Genomic DNA, 18,095 nt, shown 5'->3' with positions numbered 1-18,095 from the left:
GCAGTTAGAAAACACAGCAAGCAGTGGGCTCCAGTTCATGTCCCTGATGTGCCTGATGCCTATTTGAAGGGAGGGTTGAAGGAATCTTTACAAAATAGCTTCTTCTCCCTCCCCTGCATGCTTCCTAAAGAGGTACAGTCCACTCTTCCATCACACTCACTGCATTTGCATACCCGCCAAGTGTCCTGGAAAAAAATGGAAAATCCTTTTTTTTGTGCAAGACCACAGTTGCCATTTTGGGTGCCATGATCTTGCGAGTTCTTGCACAACGCTCACACTGAAGAAAAAGCATTTTGGTTGGGGCTGCAATCTTGTGCGGCATCCCAAAATGTGTGTGTGTGTGATCGCACCCTGAAAAAGTGGTTTTTTTCAGGGTGAGATTCCGGCACGGTTCACGTGACTCGCCCGGGAGCTCTCATCCAGGAAGATGCACATCTCAGTTTTTCATCTGAAAAAGTTGGCTGTTATGCATTTGTAGCTCCCTAGGTCTCATCAGAACTGGCATGTCCTCAGGTCGTGATGGAAAGGGCTTGGTACGAGAGCCCATCTGCCTGACTCAATTTAATCTGAAGAGGGTTTTTTAATTTGCGACTGAGCTAATCGATTAGATGCACCGATTAAAACCATTCAAGCCTCTTCACTTCTACATTTCATCTTTTTTCAAAGAGCAAAAGGATGCCTTCTCCCCTCCCTCCTGTTTCAAGATGATAGGGCAAACGAAGGCTAGAATCCTCTTTCAACTGTCAATAAAGACAGCGGTTCCCCAAAGAGCACATTAGCTGTGGGTGGGGTTTGATGCCTTTGGTGGCAAGGAAAACACAGTGGTGCTTTTCAGAAAGGGAGCAAATGACTGGGTGTGATCGGGAGCTGGAAGAAGCGGATATGTGAAAAATATCTATAATCTGAGGAGCAGAGAAGAGCATATACACTGTTGCCCATACCCCAGTGATTCAAAGCAGAGGAAGGAACAATTGAAACATGAGGTGAGAAAGAGGAAGCTTGCTGTGAAATAAAATCTAGGTATAAATATTGCAGAGGGAAAGAGTTGAGAGAACCTCTTCAAATGCACAAAGAGCAACAATTCCTGGGTCTGAATGTGAAATGAAAGTGATGTGAGGCTGGGCACAAGCTCAACCCAAGTTGCTGTTTGATTCAAAAGCAGCTTAAATCCCTGTGAAGCAAAATAAGAGAATTTCCATGGTTTTTGAAGCCACCAAGATGAGTTAAACTGGAGCGTACACACTGCTGCTGAATTTTTATGACCCATGGTGGTGGTATTAAGGTGTGCAAGGCACTGGCTGCATAGACTTCTGGATGGGTTGTAGGCCCTCTGCTCTTGGGGTGGGGGGCAGCTGAGTCCTCACACCTTCACTTGTAGAGAATCAGGAAGGTGCTTACCCTAGATCAGGCTTCCTCAACCTTGGCCCTCCAGATGTTTTGAGACTATAATTCCCACCATCCCTGACCACTGGTCCTGCTAGCTAGGGATCATGGGAGTTGTAGGCCAAAAACATCTGGAGGGCCGAGGTTGAGGAAGCCTGCTCTAGATACACCAGGAATTAAGTGAATGCTGGGCCATTAGGGCAAATGGAGAAATGCCCCACCAACCTCGGTCTGCCCTCAGCCAGCCCCCACTTATTTCCCTACTTCCCTATTTCCCAGGGAGTGACACAGACTGCTGGATCTCCCCTCCTTAGTTTCAGTGCTGCCCTTGTAGGGAGGAGGAAAATGGGGGCAGAGAAAGAATTAGTTGTCTCTGTTGTTGGCAATGGTTCTACCTACTATCTTCCACCCTACCAGGCCCAATGGGCAAACACTGCTATGATTCCATCTAGCTCATCATTGTCAACAGGCATGAGAATGAGGAGAGTGACTCTCAGCAATAAACACTCAATGGATATATGAAGCAGCCTCTAAAAAGTCCTGTGAGAAAAGATCATTATTATTTTAGCTTTGTTGTTACTGATGTGAACTATTAACAGTCTCCTACCTGGGAAACTTGCTTCAACAAGCAAGAAACTGTTTACAGTCATACCTCATGTTACAGATGCTTCAGGTTACGTGTTTTTGGGTTGTGGATTGCAGGAAACCTGGAAGTACCAGAACGGTTTACTTCCGGGTTTCGCCGCTCACGCATGTGCAGAAGTGCCAAATCGTGGCAGTGCCTGCGCAGACGCGATGCTTCAGGATGTTAACGCTGTGGGTTGCAGACATGCCTCCATCATGGATTATGTCTGCAATCCGAGGTTCCACTGTACTATAAACAGCTTGTGGTATTTCTTAAGATCATAGCATCTGAGTAGGGATTAATTCTGCATAGTTTTTAATCAGTTCATATAACTGATTAATGAAATGCTGCACTCCTACTTTATCCTAGAAATGTTAGCAAAAATATTGCATCCAGAGCTCAGAACTCCAGCTGAAGCATATTTCTCTAGAGACTTGGTTGGGGTCAGGCAAGGAAAGTATGGAGTGAGGAGTTATCTCTTTATTGTCAAAAGTACCCTTATAAGTTAGGCAAGGACAGCCCTGTGTCTCTCAGCTCCTCCTAGGTGTGCACCAGATGAGGCATTTGCCACAAGAGAGAGGCCTTGTCCCAATCTCATCTTAAGTATCTTCCCCACTAGAGTTGCAGGCAAGCAGGTGAAAACTCCACCTGCATATAATCTGCTTCTGCTCCTCCCACTTCAGTCCTCTTCTGGTCCTGGGAGAGTGTGGAATAGGAGAGGTGAAGGCAGGAGGAGGAGGAGGAGGTGAGGAAGCCCTTGACTCTATGCCAGCTGGACCTCTCTCTCCCTCCTCCTGCATCTGCACCTGTTCTTCACCCTCCAATCCTGCATCTTCTCCTGCCTCTGACTTTCAATCTCCTGGCTTTTACAGGCTCCCTCAGATCACTGTCCCCTTCTTCCAAGTCAGTCTCCAACCCTCCTTCTCCCGACGCTCACTCTTCAGTATCCAGCCACCACTCCCCAGCGTCCAGCCAGGCCCTGACACTAGAGTTAGAAGAAAGTAGGCTACTTGTAAATGCAATACTATCCTCTCTGAGCCTCTAGGCTCATATGGAATAAAAGGCAGTGTGAAGGAAATTCTTGGCGGTTGGGCTAGGTGATGTTCAGTGTACCCTTCCAGCTCTACAATTCTATGATTCTATGAATGAACAAATATGTAAAATGCAGATGCCATGCTAAGTTATGTTTTACTCCCTTCATTAGGAACACTTCACTGAGGTAATAAAGAACCAGGAATTTCTCTTGCTGCCTGCTGGTGAAATTGCTAAGCTCCTGTCAAGTGATGACATCAATGTCCCAGATGAAGAATCCATATTCAAGGCACTGATGTTGTGGGTTCGGCACGACTTGCAACCCAGGCAGCGGGAGCTCGGAATGCTTCTCTCCTACATCCGATTGCCTTTGCTGTCCCCACAGGTAGGCCTCTGGATAGAATGCCTGAGAAATTTGATTTCTATGAATCCTTATGCACACTGACCTGATCCACACCTCCAGGGTAAATGTGCTGCTTGAAACATCATTATCCTGCCGAATTTGTGCTTCCCTATATTTTGTGATACAGTTTTCGGCTCCAAACCTCCTGTTGTTATGACTGTTATTAATTTTTATTTTAACTTATTTTGAACCTACTCTTTATTGGTCACACAATCCTGGAGCGAGCAATCACATTTCAAATAATATTTCATTGAAATGCACCTAATGTGAAAATCAAACCCTACACTAGCAACTAGGACTGAGTGAGAAATTTGATTCAGATGACACTGAAATGTGAAGCCTACCTAATCTGCAGTTTCTGAAACAGCATGTGAACTGAAACACAACCATATTTGAAATTCAAAGTTGCATGAATTTTGCAATGAAGGTCTCCAGCCAAGAAATGTGCAAAAAGTCATATACTCACGTATATTTCAAATGCATATATAGAGAGATATTTTTATTAAAAATGCACTGTATTAGGGGAAATTGCTTTGCAAAATGTAACGATGGGGGGGGGGGTTTGTAGAAAAGTATAAAAATGTGTATATTGGAATACATTTTCAATAAAATGTTGATGAACCCCTCACAATCTGATGTGGAAATGTGGATAAAAACTGAAGCTGACATATTTGTTATATCAGCCAAATGAGGGCACCATTCTAACAAAAGAGTTGGATGAATGGCCATGTTTCTACCTTTGGTATTGCTTGCACCTAGTAAAAACCTTCCGCTGGCAATTAGTTCAGTTTAATGTTGGAAAGCCCCCTCCCCAAGGATGACAATGAGACTGTATTCCTTTCATTAGAAGACAATAGGGATATGTCAACAATTCTGGCACTTAGGTTGGAGCCAAAGCTGGAGGCATCAGAGAGTAGAAGCTGGCCAGGTCTGGTGGTAAATCACATGGCACCTCCCATTGGAGACCAGGCTGTGCTTGTGTGAGAAACTGTGAGTGCAATTGTTTCCTATAATTCCCCCATCCAGACACCCCAATAGTATCATAGGATCATCAGACCATGGGGAAGTGCTTTGGTAATGCATTGAGGAGGTCAAATTCTGGGGATAAGAGATGGGAGACAATCTTCCAAGCTATGATAAGAAGGTTGAGGATGATAGGGAGTGGGATTTGGTTGTAGGAAGCTTGACAGCAGTTCCCCAAGCTAGGAGTCAGCATGGTTAGGCATCTACTGGAGTTCATGCTCTAGCAAGGAAGTTCACTGCTGACCTGCCAACTTCATTCCCCAAAATTGCAGTTGAATTTCAACATTTTGTTTAATCTTGTGTGTGCAAACTAATATGCATAGAAGCCCATGCAACCTGAATCCTGGGTCCTGTTGGCCCACTGGCCAACCCTCTCCTCCCTTAGCCAGCTCCAGGTGTGGAAGAGGAGGAGGATCAGTAGCAGCAACACCAGCCGCAAGGAGGATTTCCGATGGCTGTCTCAGGGTCCCCACTAATTATTATGATGCCCTGTGGCCCTTAACATCTGGAGAAAGACTTGGCTGATATATCTAGAAATGACCTTTTGATTACATCAATATGAACACCAAGACTTTGTATGTCTCAGCTATTAGCAGATCTGGAAAACAGCCCCATGTTCACTGATGACCTTGAGTGCCAGAAACTTCTCATGGAAGCAATGAAGTATCACCTGCTACCAGAAAGGAGGTCTATGATGCAGAGTCCTCGTACTAAGCCTAGGAAGTCCACCGTGGGCTCTCTCTATGCTGTGGGGGGTATGGATGCCACCAAAGGTAAACTGACAAAGTGACCTCTGGCCTATGAAAACTTAGTTCACAATAAATGTAGTTAGCATGTAAGGATGTAAGGATGGGGTAGCCAACATGCTATTCTCCCGATGTTTTGGACTACAACTCCCACTATCCCTAATCATTTATTATGCTGACTGGAGATGATGACAGCTATAGCCCAAAGCATCTGGCACGTACCCACTGGCTACTCCTGGTACAAAGCCAGGATAGAGAATCTGGGTCTCTCCAGATGTTGGACTCCAACCATCATTGACCATTGGAGATTATTGATGAGGATGAGCACAACTGTGGCAACAGTTTAGATGAACTACAGAAGATCAATATTAGCAAGCTGTGCTCTGACTACTAGATCGCTCAGTCCTCAATTCCTTTGCCTTTTGAGAGGCTACCAGGCACTGCCTATACAATTCCACGTACATTTTCACGTCACAGGCATCATGGGATGGTGAAAAGAGTACTGGGCTTGGAATGGGGAGATCAGTTCAGACTAGGATGGGCAGATGCAAAAGAGGACAGGGCCCCTGTATTTAAATAGTTGTGTAGAAAAGGGAATTTTAGCAAGTGTAGTGACCTCTTCTACACAACTACGAGAGGAGCCCTGCCCTCTTGCATCTTCTTTCACCAGCTTCAGCTAGGAAGACAGCTATGCCCATTCCTGGATCAGGATAGCTTGACCACAGTTGTCCACACAAAGTTGGATTACTGCAATGTGCTCTATATGGGACTACCCTTGAAGTGGCTCCACAGGCTATAGCTGGTGCAAAACCTGGTGACTAGGTTGCTTGTGAGGCCAAACTACCGCTGGCAATCTGCTACTGGGTCAGGTTCAAGGTGTTGTTACTATCATAAAAGACCCTCTACAACTCCGGACCAGGTGACTTGAGAGACCAACTTATCCATTATATACTCAGCAGGCCACTGTGGTCTGTGGGGGAGCTTCTCCTTCAGGTTTCAAAGATACTCTGTAGAACATCACTCCTGTCGAGATATAACAGGTGACCACCATCTGCACTTTGGGAAGTGCAGCTGAAGACATTTTTGTTTCCCAGCTGGAAGTATGCTTATTTTGTATTTTATTGCATTTTGTACACTGCCTTGAGACATAATGTGTGTAGAACGCCCATAATTTAATATAATCGCCATCACCACCAACCACCCCACCTTAATTAGAAGGCAACTTCCTGTGTTTACTAATCTACCTTCACATTATTATTACTATTGATTTATTAATATCCTTATAAACAACTGTCTCAAAGCAATTTACACCAAATATATTTTAAAACAGATAAAAATACAAAAACATACAAAGTAGACACTCATGGTAAAGACCCATTCATCCATATGGGAAAGCCCGTCAGAGCAAGATGGTCTTAAATTGTTTCTGGAAAGTGCAGATAGCTGGCACCTGTTGCATCTTGACAAGAATGATGGTCCGCAGAACTGGGTAGCCACACTAAAAGCCCTGCTCCAAATTACACCTTGCACATTTTGGTATCGCCAAGCTATGACCCTGTGCCTCCTCCACCAGGTATTGCTAATTCTGCATACAGTATTTTGAATCCTCAACAGGGAATGCAGGTGTAAGCTCTGGAAGATAAGGCAATTCACTTATAAACCAAAGCCTATCCGAGTCGATCTGCCACTTTTAAAGTGCCACACTTTTTTTTTTTTTTAAAAAAGGGAACAAATAGGTTTATATTCCGCTGCTACCTGCAGAAACTTTAACCTTACCCCCACAGCATACAACCCACAGAAAAGCAATTATTCAAAGAGATTGTAGTGTTACTTGCTACTGCAGAAATTGCTAGCAAGATTGGATGTTTGAACTAATTTCAAACACGCCGTCTTGCCACCATATTACATTTCGTTATATGGAATGAATATTAACATTATTCAGATACAGTTGCTCACACCACTCCCAAGGTAAAAAAAAAAAAGGAAAAAAGCACAGCACTTTAGATCCTCAGGATGAAGGGGAGAAAATGGTTTGGATTGCATTGTGTTTCTTGTGCAATCATAATGGACACATAGGAGATTGAAGCTGAAGTCCGAGCCTTAAGATCTTTGCTTTAGTGGCTGACCTTTAGAATTGAATGGACAGGAGTGGAATGAATTAGAATTAATTGGAATTTCACAGTTGAAAATAGCAACACTGGTTGCCTCGCTTCAGAAAGGATATTGTAGAGCTGGAAAAGGTTCAGAAAAGGGCAACCAAAACCATCAAGGGATTGGTGCAACTTCCCTCTGAGGAAAGGTTACAACTTCTGGGGCATTTTAGTTGAGAGAAAAGGCAGGTAAGAGATGAAATTATAGAAGTTGGTAAAATTATGGATGTCAGGGAAAGTGGACAGAGTAAAGTTTTTTGTCCCTTTCTCATGACCCCAGAATTCAGGGACACTCAGTGAAGCTGAATGTTGGAAGACAAAAGAAAATACTTCTTTACACTGTTAAACAATGGAATTGCCACCAACTAGGGTGGATTTAAAAGAGAAATTCAAGAAGATAAGACTATCAGTGCCTACTAGTTGTGATGGCTGCTGTTCTCTGGCCCTGCTTGTGGGCTTCACATAGACATCTGGTTGGCCTGCTCCTGCTCCCTCTCTCTTTTTATCCCTTTACAAAAAGATTAAAAAACACCATGCACCACTCAGTCTGTTAATATATCCCTAGCTACAAGGTACGAGTCTTGGGTGTTTACCACTCTACTTTTCCAGCCTATTTCTGCATGCATGTAGTTCATTTTCCACACTCTGTTACTTGTCACTGCTACACATTGCCACACCATAATTTTAGAATTTTGACCAGTTCCTATCCTTGAAGCAAACTCTAAAAAAAACTTCTTAACCACCAGGTATTCAATGGTGCCTTGCACTTCCATGTATTTCAAGCACAAATACTTTCCATGTATTTTACGTACAAATTCTCAAGATATCTCAGTTATATAAGTGGTTAAAATTGGCTGCTCATGATCTCCAAACAGTGTCAGCGATATCACCGAATGTTCATGAATATTCCATTGCCACCACTATCCTGTAAGATTCTCCTTCAAATTCACTATTCATATATTTTCAACAGGCACTACCACCATTGAGAAATATGACTTGAGGACAAACAGCTGGATCCAAATTGGAACCATGAATGGAAGGCGGCTACAGTTCGGGGTTGCTGTGATTGACAACAAGCTGTACATTGTAGGAGGAAGAGATGGCCTGAAAACATCCAATACAGTCGAATGTTTCAATCCAGTAACAAAAGCCTGGACTGTGATGCCCCCAATGTCAACCCACAGGCATGGTTTAGGTAAGAACACTTGCAAAATTATCTTCTACTTAAACTGACAATGACAGTTTGTCACACATTAAACATGCACTTGCCGTGCAATGATTCTCCAGAGACCTCTAACTGAGAACAGGTCTACCCATACCTTGAGAACAGGTCTATGTATTCCTAGCCATCCCTTGACATTAGATGCATGTGTGAATGGAACACTGTGATTCAATGATCACAGTAGGAGCTTTCCGATCATAGCTCAAACACAACAAATTGGATCCAGCGTTGGTGGAAGTCAGAACTACGTGTGTTACTGGGCTTTCCCAGCCCTCTTCTTCACTGCAATTATTACAAAGAGAATGTTTTGAGTACACACACAGAGTTAAAAATGGGATGGAATGCACTGTATGAAACAGACATGGTAGCCAAGTGAAGACCATTCCATCCATCCCTACTCCACAGCTATGAAGCTTCACAGGCTGTTCGCAGCCCCAGAGAATCCTTGTCCTGTATTGTTGCATGAATTTCAGTGTTGTGTTTTGTTGTGTGACTGTTATGGCAGTTATCCACCATATGGCTCTACTGGGTGGATGGCGGGGTATAGGTGAGGAACACGAATACGTAATTAAACAAATGTGCATCTACATTAATATCTACTACTTTCCTCCCAACTCTGATTTTCACCCAAAGGTGTAGCAATGCTTGAAGGGCCAATGTATGCGGTTGGAGGCCACGATGGATGGAGTTACCTCAACACGGTGGAAAGATGGGACCCTCAGGCCCGGCAGTGGAATTACGTCGCAAGCATGGCAACACCAAGGAGCACTGTGGGGGTTGCAGCACTGAACAGCAAGTATGCACAACACTCACAGATAAGCTCAGTTGATTAGACTGTGTTGCCGATAATGCCAAGGTTTCAGGTTTGATCCCTGTATGGGATAGCTGCATTGTAGGGGGTCGAACAAGATGACCCTCAGTGTCTCTTCCAACCATAGCTGTCAACCTTCCCTTTTTTTTTGCGGGAAATTCCTTTATTCCAGCGCCGTTTCCCGCTTCTTCCTGCTGCTATCTCGGATTGTTAGATATCCCGTAGACTGTCCCCGGGACAGGTAAGGCTGCTGATCCCTTATTTTTGAGGCTGCTGATCCCTTATTTTCAAATCTGAAAGCTGACAGCTATGCTTCCAACTCTACTATGATTTTCTGATTAACCCTGAAGAGACACTGCCAGTCCGTGTAGACCAGAGATGGAGAACCTTTGGCCTTTTGGATGTTGTTGTACTGCATCCCCCACCCATCACCCTTAAGCATTGGCCATGCTGGCAGCACCTGCTGGGAGTTCAACAACATCTCGAGGCCCACATATTCTACATCCTTGTTGTAGAGCAAGATGAACCGATGGCATGCTTCCTGCGTCCTTCCTTCAAAATGTGGGCAATTAGACAAGATGCCTTCATGTCTTGCTTGTCCTGCTGTTATAGGTTGTATGCTGTTGGCGGGCGAGACGGCAGCTCCTGCCTGAAGTCCATGGAGTGCTTTGACCCCCACACAAACAAGTGGAGCATGTGTGCATCCATGTCAAAGCGGCGTGGAGGGGTTGGTGTTGCAACCTACAACGGGTTTCTCTATGCCGTGGGTGGCCATGATGCTCCTGCTTCGAATCACTGTTCTCGGCTTTCTGACTGCGTAGAAAGGTAGGGGCATTTTTAAAAATTGTTACTGCGTGTATATAAACCTCCTTTTCTTCAAGGAGGTCAAGGTGACATACAATATTCCCCAACTCCAACCCTATGAGGTAGTTCAGGATGAGAGAAGGTGACTGGCCCAACGTCACCCCAGTTAGGTTCATGCCCAGGTGGGGGTCTGGTCACCATCTCAGGCTGTAACCATTATGCCACACAGCATAAAGGAATTAAGTGATTGAAATCTTCCTTTGTGCATTGAAACAGATGTTTTAGGTTTAAACAACATGCTGGATTTATCAGGTATTCGCCAGAGAAAGTAATTTAGTAAATTAACAAAATTAGGGATGCAGTTAGAGGGCCTCCCAAAGAATGAAAGTTAAAATTAGGGAGGTGATCATACTCTACCTGTGTGCCGCTTCGTACATTGATAGATTCTTACTGGAGGTGCGGAACTTTCTGGAAGCCACATATGTGGGCAGGACGATCAGGGCCGTCTTAAGCATATGCAGCGCCGTGGTGCAAAGATCCCTCTGGCACCCCCCCTTTCCCAGAGTTGTCAACCTTTCCCCAAGCCTCTGCAGGGATCGCTCTCCTCCTGCGGAGGCTTGGGAGGCAAGCTGCATGCCCGCCAGCCATATGGTTGATGGGGCACAGCTGGCAGCTGTGCAGGGAAAGGGGAGGCCGCTGGCAAAGCCATGCAGCTCTCCCACTCGCTGGGGCACCCCTGAGAGGCCAGCACCCTGGTGCAACGTGCCAGTAAACCCAATAGGAAAGACGGCTCTGAGGACCATAAGCAACAATGCATATAAAATTGACATTTATACAGTAGGCTAGGTCCTACACACATGCACACACTCTTCTTTATTTTCCTTCCATGGTAGCGAGAAGCAGGATCCGTATTCGAGGACATATTCAAGGCAGGCAAAAACACTCAAGGAGGATGCAAAACAGAGTCAGTGGCGGATAGGGGAGAAGTCCTGAGGCCCAGGCAGAGAGGCTTGGAGGTCTGAATTTGGGCCTGAGGTTTCCCACCCCTGATTTATCTGAAGCAAATGCTGCTTCTCTTAATTCCAAATGTATGCTGTATGCACACTTTCCATCTAACAATGAATGGTAGCTTTGATTTATTAAACTGCAAAAGGCTTCTATACTAAGAATCCATCAATTTCTTCAAAAGGCAGCTTGCTGATATCTAAAATTCCTTAAAGCGTGCACAGACTAAAACATTTCTATGAATTATTATTGCCATCCAGCAAATAGTAATAATAATAATAACAATAAATGCTTGGCTTTTTCTTGAGACATTTGCTTGATGTCCTCTAAATGGAAAGGGAATAAAGAATGGGTGATTGGCTGTCACTGTTGCTGCTTCAACTCAGTCATTTTATATTGTGACTAAGAAGAAAGGACTAGATCATAAGTCAAGAGTGCCATCTTGTGGCTGCAGGAAGCATGATTATATTTCTTACTTTCTCTTGAGAACCTTTACCAGCTCAGGTTTGGGGGACCGGGTGTGGGGGGAAGTTTCCTCAAAGCAGTGTCACTCCTGCCTGTTAATCTGGATGCCTTTGTTTTCTCTTTGATTACTCTTTGCTGCTGCTAGGTATACCTACTGCCCCAATGCCATCGATTCCTTCCTCCCAGATGGCAAACGTTGCTTCCTTTTCCTGCCCTCACTCTGATTATTCTACCCTGAAGCCAAATCAGAGTGAGGGCACAAGTGGGATGTGACATGTCCTGTCTAGAGAGGAAGAAACAGAAGGAACTTTGCAGGGGTGGGGAGGGGAAAGAGAAAGTATCATGTAGTATAAGAGATGAAGATGAATGCTACTGGGTATATAATTCACCCTCTTCAATTTCCCACGCCCAAATCACCAAAATGGCCCCTTCCAATGGGGTACTGCAGCTGAAGGAGGCATTTAAGCTTAGTTATTTTATTTATTTATTTATTCTACTAATAACTGCAAAGATCTACATAAATACTCTAGGTATGATCCGAAAACAGACACTTGGACCACTGTAGCACCTTTGAGCGTACCCCGTGATGCTGTTGGGATCTGTCCTCTTGGAGACAGGTTGTACGCAGTGGGTGGTTACGATGGACAAACCTACCTGGATACGGTGGAATCTTATGATGCACAAAACAATGAATGGATAGAGGTAATTTGCTTGTTATTGCATTTATATCCCGCTTTCCCTCCAAGTAGCTCAAGCTGCTTTACATGGTTCTCCTAACCTCCCCCTTTTGTTCTCACAACAACCCTGTGGGATAAATTATGCCGAGAAGATGGTGGCTAGCCAAAGGTCACCCGAGGAGCTTCATGGCTGAGTGAGTCTAGCCTGCTTACAGCTACACTACCCAACACCGTCTTGCCTATTGCCACTAACCAAGAAATGCCCACCTGTCTCTATTGCTCTTCCAGATGTACCAACCCCAGCTGCTCCAGGGTCTCCCTTTCCCTCAAATGTTTCCCTGGCTGCCCCTTCTGCTTGAGCCTGACTCCCAAGATACCTCAAGTGCAATTATCCTGTAAAGCCTTTGGTACAAGCCTTTAAGTCTTTACTCTACACAGAAACGGAACTTTAGTGTGTGTAACTGCATTTCTCCCATATTAGTTACTTTGCCCAAGTCCCCCCCCCCGTCAAAGTTTACATTATAAGGGGCTTGGGGCAGGGATCTACCTTTTTGTCTATGTTTCTCTGTAAGGCAATTAATAGATAAGCAGCAGTTTTTAAGCAGAGGTTAGATGGCCATCTTTCAGGGATTCCCCAAAAAGTACCCCTCCTTTAACACCCCATACACCCCAACAATAGCCCTAGCAATAGCAACATACAGTGGTACCTCTAGTTGTGGACACAATCTGTTCCGGGGTGCCGTTTGCACCCCAAAAAGTCTGCAACTAGAGTGGTGCTTCTGTGCAAGCGCGGAGCACGATAGAGCAGTTCTGCGCATGTGCGAAGCGTGCAGAACACTTCTGCGTATGCGCGCGGGGTTTGCTGTGTTCGCAAGCCAAAAAGACCCAACATGAACCTAACGCAACACGAGGTATGACTGTAGTATTTAGAGGGAAATTACATGCTGTTCTTAATTAATTTAGATCATGGCTGGGGAAACTTTCACCCTCGAGGTGATGCTGGGCTCCCACCATTCTTGGCCTGGAACCCAGATGGAGTTCGGGTTTGACATCCAAAGGGCAGCAGTCCCCCTCCCACCGATTCAGAATGGCATGTTAGGTGGAGTTAACAGAGCACATTCTGGTTGGTTTTTTTTAGGAAGTTCCAGTCAATATAGGAAGAGCCGGCGCCTGTGTTGTAGTCGTGAAGCTGCCATAACAGAGCATTTCCAGGTGTGAAATATTAATAAGAAGAGGAGATGCATCCTTGAAAACAACACAAAGGAGGAGGAAAGACAAGGATGAGCCTGTGTGGAGCCCGAGCACGAAAATCACATTTTCTGCATTCCAAAGACACACTTGGCAGGTGTTTGATCATCATGGGTGATGTTAATCTCTATCTGTAGGGAGCATCTGGGTACACACTGTGCATCAATAGAGAGAGCCTCATTCTAAAGCAATTCTGTGTCAAGAACAGCTGAGTGTGCAGCTGAAAAAGAAACCTTTATCTCCCTCCCCCCCCCCATAATTGCTTACACTTGCATTATAAGAAGCCCTGGACAGCTTGATATGGAGAAGGAGGGCAGGGAGCCATGTGGAGCCTTGAATCCCTATTCCCTCACCAGAAAGGCGCCTTGTGTAGTCTCCTCCTCATGCACAAAGATACCTCTGCTGGGTCTTTTCTGCACCACTTAGCATCCATGAACAGTTGCCAGGTCCCCAGGACTTTGGCAGGGCTCATTGCTAATGCTTGCCTCTTTTGTGCTTTTTCAGGCTTTGCCCCTGGTTTTGATCACCATCAGTTAGCTGGATTTAGTTGCCCTTAAAGTTTCTCACAGTGCTCTTGACCTGGGGTCATATTGCATATGGAAAAATACAAGGGTAGCTAGGCAAAGCTGGCCAGTGCTGTGCGGAGCACTGCTACTGCAGCAAGATGTCCACTGATGGAAGGCAGTGCTGAGAGGACACAATGTTCAGGGCCACTTAATGCTTGAGCTGACCCTGATTCTTTGGATTCTGTGATAAATCTAGACCAGGAGTTGGCAACTTAGCACATGTTGGCACTGTGGTGGCTATGCAGCTATGGAATCTCTGAGCATCCCCCGTCACTGTCCCCATGGTCATAAGGTAGCAAGGGGGTTACTTTCTTCTCCTTCCAAAAGTAAATACGGTTGAAGGAGGAAGTTGGAAAAGTGCCACTCTTTCTCACATCCTCTTTCAACTCTAAGATTTTGTGTGTGTGTGTGATTCAGATTAATTATATTGGTTCTAACTTTGACCCAGAACCCTAGTAGACTCTCTCTCTCTCTCTCTCTCTCTCTCTCTCTCTCTTTGTGCGCGCACATGTGTTTCATCTTTTTTGTCTTTGGGTGGAGAGGTGCTGATCTGGGAGAGGGTGGGAATGCAGCCCTTGCTCAAAATGTGGCCAATAGTCATAAAAAAGGGGTCAGTGGCTCCTAATATAGGCATTGCTTACGTATCACCCAATGTCTAGAAACAAGGTGGCTCCCATCTCTACCCTTCCTGAAGCATGTGCTGAGTTAAAGGGGGGAAGCAGATTGTGATTGCAGAAATAAAATACTTGGTAGGTTATAAGCAGCAACTCAATACGATACGATAATCTCTATTGTCATTGTCCCATACAGAACAACGAAATTGAAAAATCTACATAAAACATTCAAAACCTAACAGGCCTTCTATCCCAGCTATCCCAACCTAGTTAGCCCACTAAAAACTCTGATACCCTATTTTTAAATACAATATACTCCCATAGAGACTCCTTACACTGCGTTTAAAACCAAAATCGCATTTGGGTAGAAACTGTTTCTCAGGCGGCTAGTCCTAGTCTTTGTAACCCTGTACCTTCTTCCAGAAGGCAGAAGCTGAAAGATATCATTTTTGGGGTGCGCACTATCCTGCGCTATCTCTGCTGCTTTCTTATGGCACCTGGAAGCATAGATTTGATCCAAGGCAGGAAGAGTGCACCCAGTTATTCTCTCTGCAGTCTTTACAACGCTGGACAGCATTGTTTTTCCCCTAACCGTGCAGCTCCCAAACCACACGCACAGACCATAAGTTAATGCACTCTCCACAGTACAATGGTAAAATGCCATCAACATGTCCCTTGAGAGGTTGTTTTTCTGGAGGATTCTCAGAAAATAAAACCTCTGCTGTGCTCTCTTCATTAGGCCTTTGCTGTTTTCTCCCCAGGTTAGGTCATCTCGCAACTCCATTCCCAGAAATTGAAACACCGAGACCTGTTCCACGAATTTCCCCTCAATAATAAGAACACTCAAATACAGTGTCACACTGATGTTCCTGGAATTGCTAATGGAAAAATGATTATAAGACATAATTATTATGGAAGTGGTCTTTAGTCTTTCTGAACACAGGACTCTGCTAGCATGGGCCCAGTTTTTGTTTTGTAAATGTATTATATGATTACCCTTGCTGCATATAGATCTGCCCTCTTTTGTTTGCTTTCCTTCCTTCCTCTGACAGAAAAAAAAAGTCACTGCAGAAAAAAAAGTCACTGCTTCCACCCACATGAGGTCACGTGCTTCCAGTTCTTCAGTTGAGGACCAGTGTATTGCAAACGCATGATTGCAAATGCACCCAGAATCTCTCTGCTTTGTTGGGCAGAGACCTTAGCACCAAATAGAAGTCCTCAGGAGAAGGTGGTGCGATGTGGCAAACCTTGTCAGTTGGGCCATCCATGCTGCCCCTACAGTTCTCCCACCTGCGGCAGATCAGCCTAGGCCCCTGCAAAGTGTTGCATGTCTTGCAAGCATCAGAGTGCTTAAAGAAAGGGTGGGGAGCCTCAGGCCCAAAAGGACCCAATGAGACCCTGCTCATTGGCATTGCATCACATCACATCTCCCTTGCTGAAATGTGCCATTGAACTCTGATAGTGCCTCTTGCTTGCTTGCCTGCATGGAGGATGCACAGGTGCGTATGTGCGTGTATAGGAACTAACTTACTGTACAAAGCTAGCTTTCCCATTCATTGACCTGCTCACTTTTGCCCCTGGTTCTGCATAGCCCAGGTCTGTGGCTCATAGAAGGTTGCCCCAGAAGTTCTTTGGCTCAGAAATGTTCCTCACCCCTGGTTTAAGTAAACACAACCAACACCCAAACCCTTCCCTAACAAAACATCATATACCATCAGCTTCAAGTCTTTCACTATGGTACCTCAGGAAGGTGGCAAGGTCCCAACATTGTCCCAACAGCTACATTGGCAAAGAAAAAGCGCTTTATATGTGTTTGTATATGCATTATAACGCTGTGACACTAGATGGCACTGTGGAGTTCTGCTTTTGCTAACCCGATTTGTCATACAAAGTTTGCAACGCCTGGGATCTAGAATCACATAGAATTGTAAAGTTGGAAGGGACCCCAACATAACCTAGTCATCTAATGCCAACTAAGGAATGTCAACTAAGGTATCCATGACAGGTGGCCATCCAACCTCTGTCAGAAAGAATCCTGTAGACCGTAATCTGCAAGGGGTGCTGAGAGTTGTTGGGAGACCCCTATTCCCCTCACGGAGCTACAGTTCTGGAATGTTTTAACAAGTAATCTCTGTTCCCAGGGAACCATGGGAATTGTTATGTGAGAGGAGTAGGGGTCTCCCGACAACTTTCAGCACTCTTTAATAGTTCATAAGATTCTCTAGGAGGAGCCATGACTTGTTTAAAGTAGTATAATACAGATTTAATTGTATGGTGTTTGTGTCCTTAGTCCTACTCAACTCAGTGGGCCTTAACTTCTGAATAAACATTGGGCTGCCTAGGACATGCTACATCAGGAATAGGGAACCTCAGGCCCAGAAGCCACATGTGCCCCCCCCAGGATCACCTAGGCCACACCTCCTCCAAACCCACACTCCTTCACCTCCTTGCTTTGTTTTTGACTGGCTGGAATATGTCCTTGAACTCCGATCATGCCTTCTGCTCTGGTGGGTGGGGAACTGAGAGAGGTGTGTGAGTTTGTATAGAACCTAGCCTGCTGTATGAAGGTGAAATTCACATTTGCTGTTCTGGTCTGTTTTGCTTCTTTCCCTGCCTGCCACTGGCATGTGGCCCTTGGAAGGTTGCATAACAAAATGAATAGGTCCCTCTGGCTAAATAAGGCATTCACACCGCTGCTTTGCATGTTAGAATGGCCATGGCCAGAGAAAGGAGAGTGGGTTCATGTCTGTAGTCTTCTCCTATGTGCATCCTACATATGCACCAGTCCAGTGGTCCCTCCTAGCTCCTAAAGAGTCTGGATGTACTTTGCACATGAAGTTTGCACATGCTGAATAAGCATCAAGGGCAGGGCCAATGGCTGCAGTTCTGCTCCCCTTTCTTTGTACGTTCATTGTAATATGTGGAGTGTTCTTAAGATTTACTTTCTGAGGTTGTGTAGTGGGTGCAGCCCTCCAGAATCCAAAGTCTATATACCACCCAAAGCGAAACCTCTCTCTCTCTCTCTCTCTCTCTCTCTCTCTCTCTCTCTCTCTCTCTCTCTGAAGGATTTCTAATGAAGATGGCACATAAAACATAAGCTAAAAACCACACAGCTGCTATTATATTAGTCACCACATGCCCTATGATTCTCGGAATTGTCTTTCCTTTGCAAATCCATCTGTGAGAACCATTTTGAACCAATTTTGCTTCCTCTGGAATAATGGCTGTGGGTCGAGACCCTGTTGGCAGTGTGGCATTAATGTAATCGCATTTGCAGAATGAAACATACACAGGGGAACTATGTATATCATATTGATATGA

General features: G+C 45.0%; 1 protein-coding gene across 3 annotated transcripts in view; it reads left to right on the top strand.

The window, feature by feature from the left end:
• The window catches only part of KLHL4 (kelch like family member 4), a 41,977-nt gene extending 24,146 nt beyond the window's left edge, over positions 1 to 17,831 (top strand). The window contains exons 5-12 of one of the 3 annotated variants that reach the window (XR_013981516.1): positions 3,213 to 3,425; positions 5,053 to 5,239; positions 8,333 to 8,557; positions 9,218 to 9,380; positions 10,008 to 10,220; positions 12,200 to 12,371; positions 13,485 to 14,126; positions 14,206 to 17,831. Coding sequence is in view for 2 of the 3 variants with exons in the window: in XM_080990183.1 (XP_080846309.1) it covers positions 3,213 to 3,425; positions 5,053 to 5,239; positions 8,333 to 8,557; positions 9,218 to 9,380; positions 10,008 to 10,220; positions 12,200 to 12,371; positions 13,485 to 13,544 (1,233 nt within the window). In the remaining variant the exon portion in view is untranslated. Of the gene's footprint in view, positions 1 to 3,212; positions 3,426 to 5,052; positions 5,240 to 8,332; positions 8,558 to 9,217; positions 9,381 to 10,007; positions 10,221 to 12,199; positions 12,372 to 13,484 lie in introns of all 3 variants that reach the window. The other 2 variants (XM_080990183.1, XM_080990184.1) reach the window with 2 other exon arrangements.
• Positions 17,832 to 18,095: the final 264 nt, after the last annotated feature.

Source organism: Podarcis pityusensis (assembly GCF_964106645.2).
Source record: "Podarcis pityusensis genome assembly, chromosome: Z".
NCBI classification, from domain to species: Eukaryota; Metazoa; Chordata; class Lepidosauria; order Squamata; family Lacertidae; genus Podarcis; species Podarcis pityusensis.
This window is presented reverse-complemented; position numbering and strand designations above follow the sequence as displayed.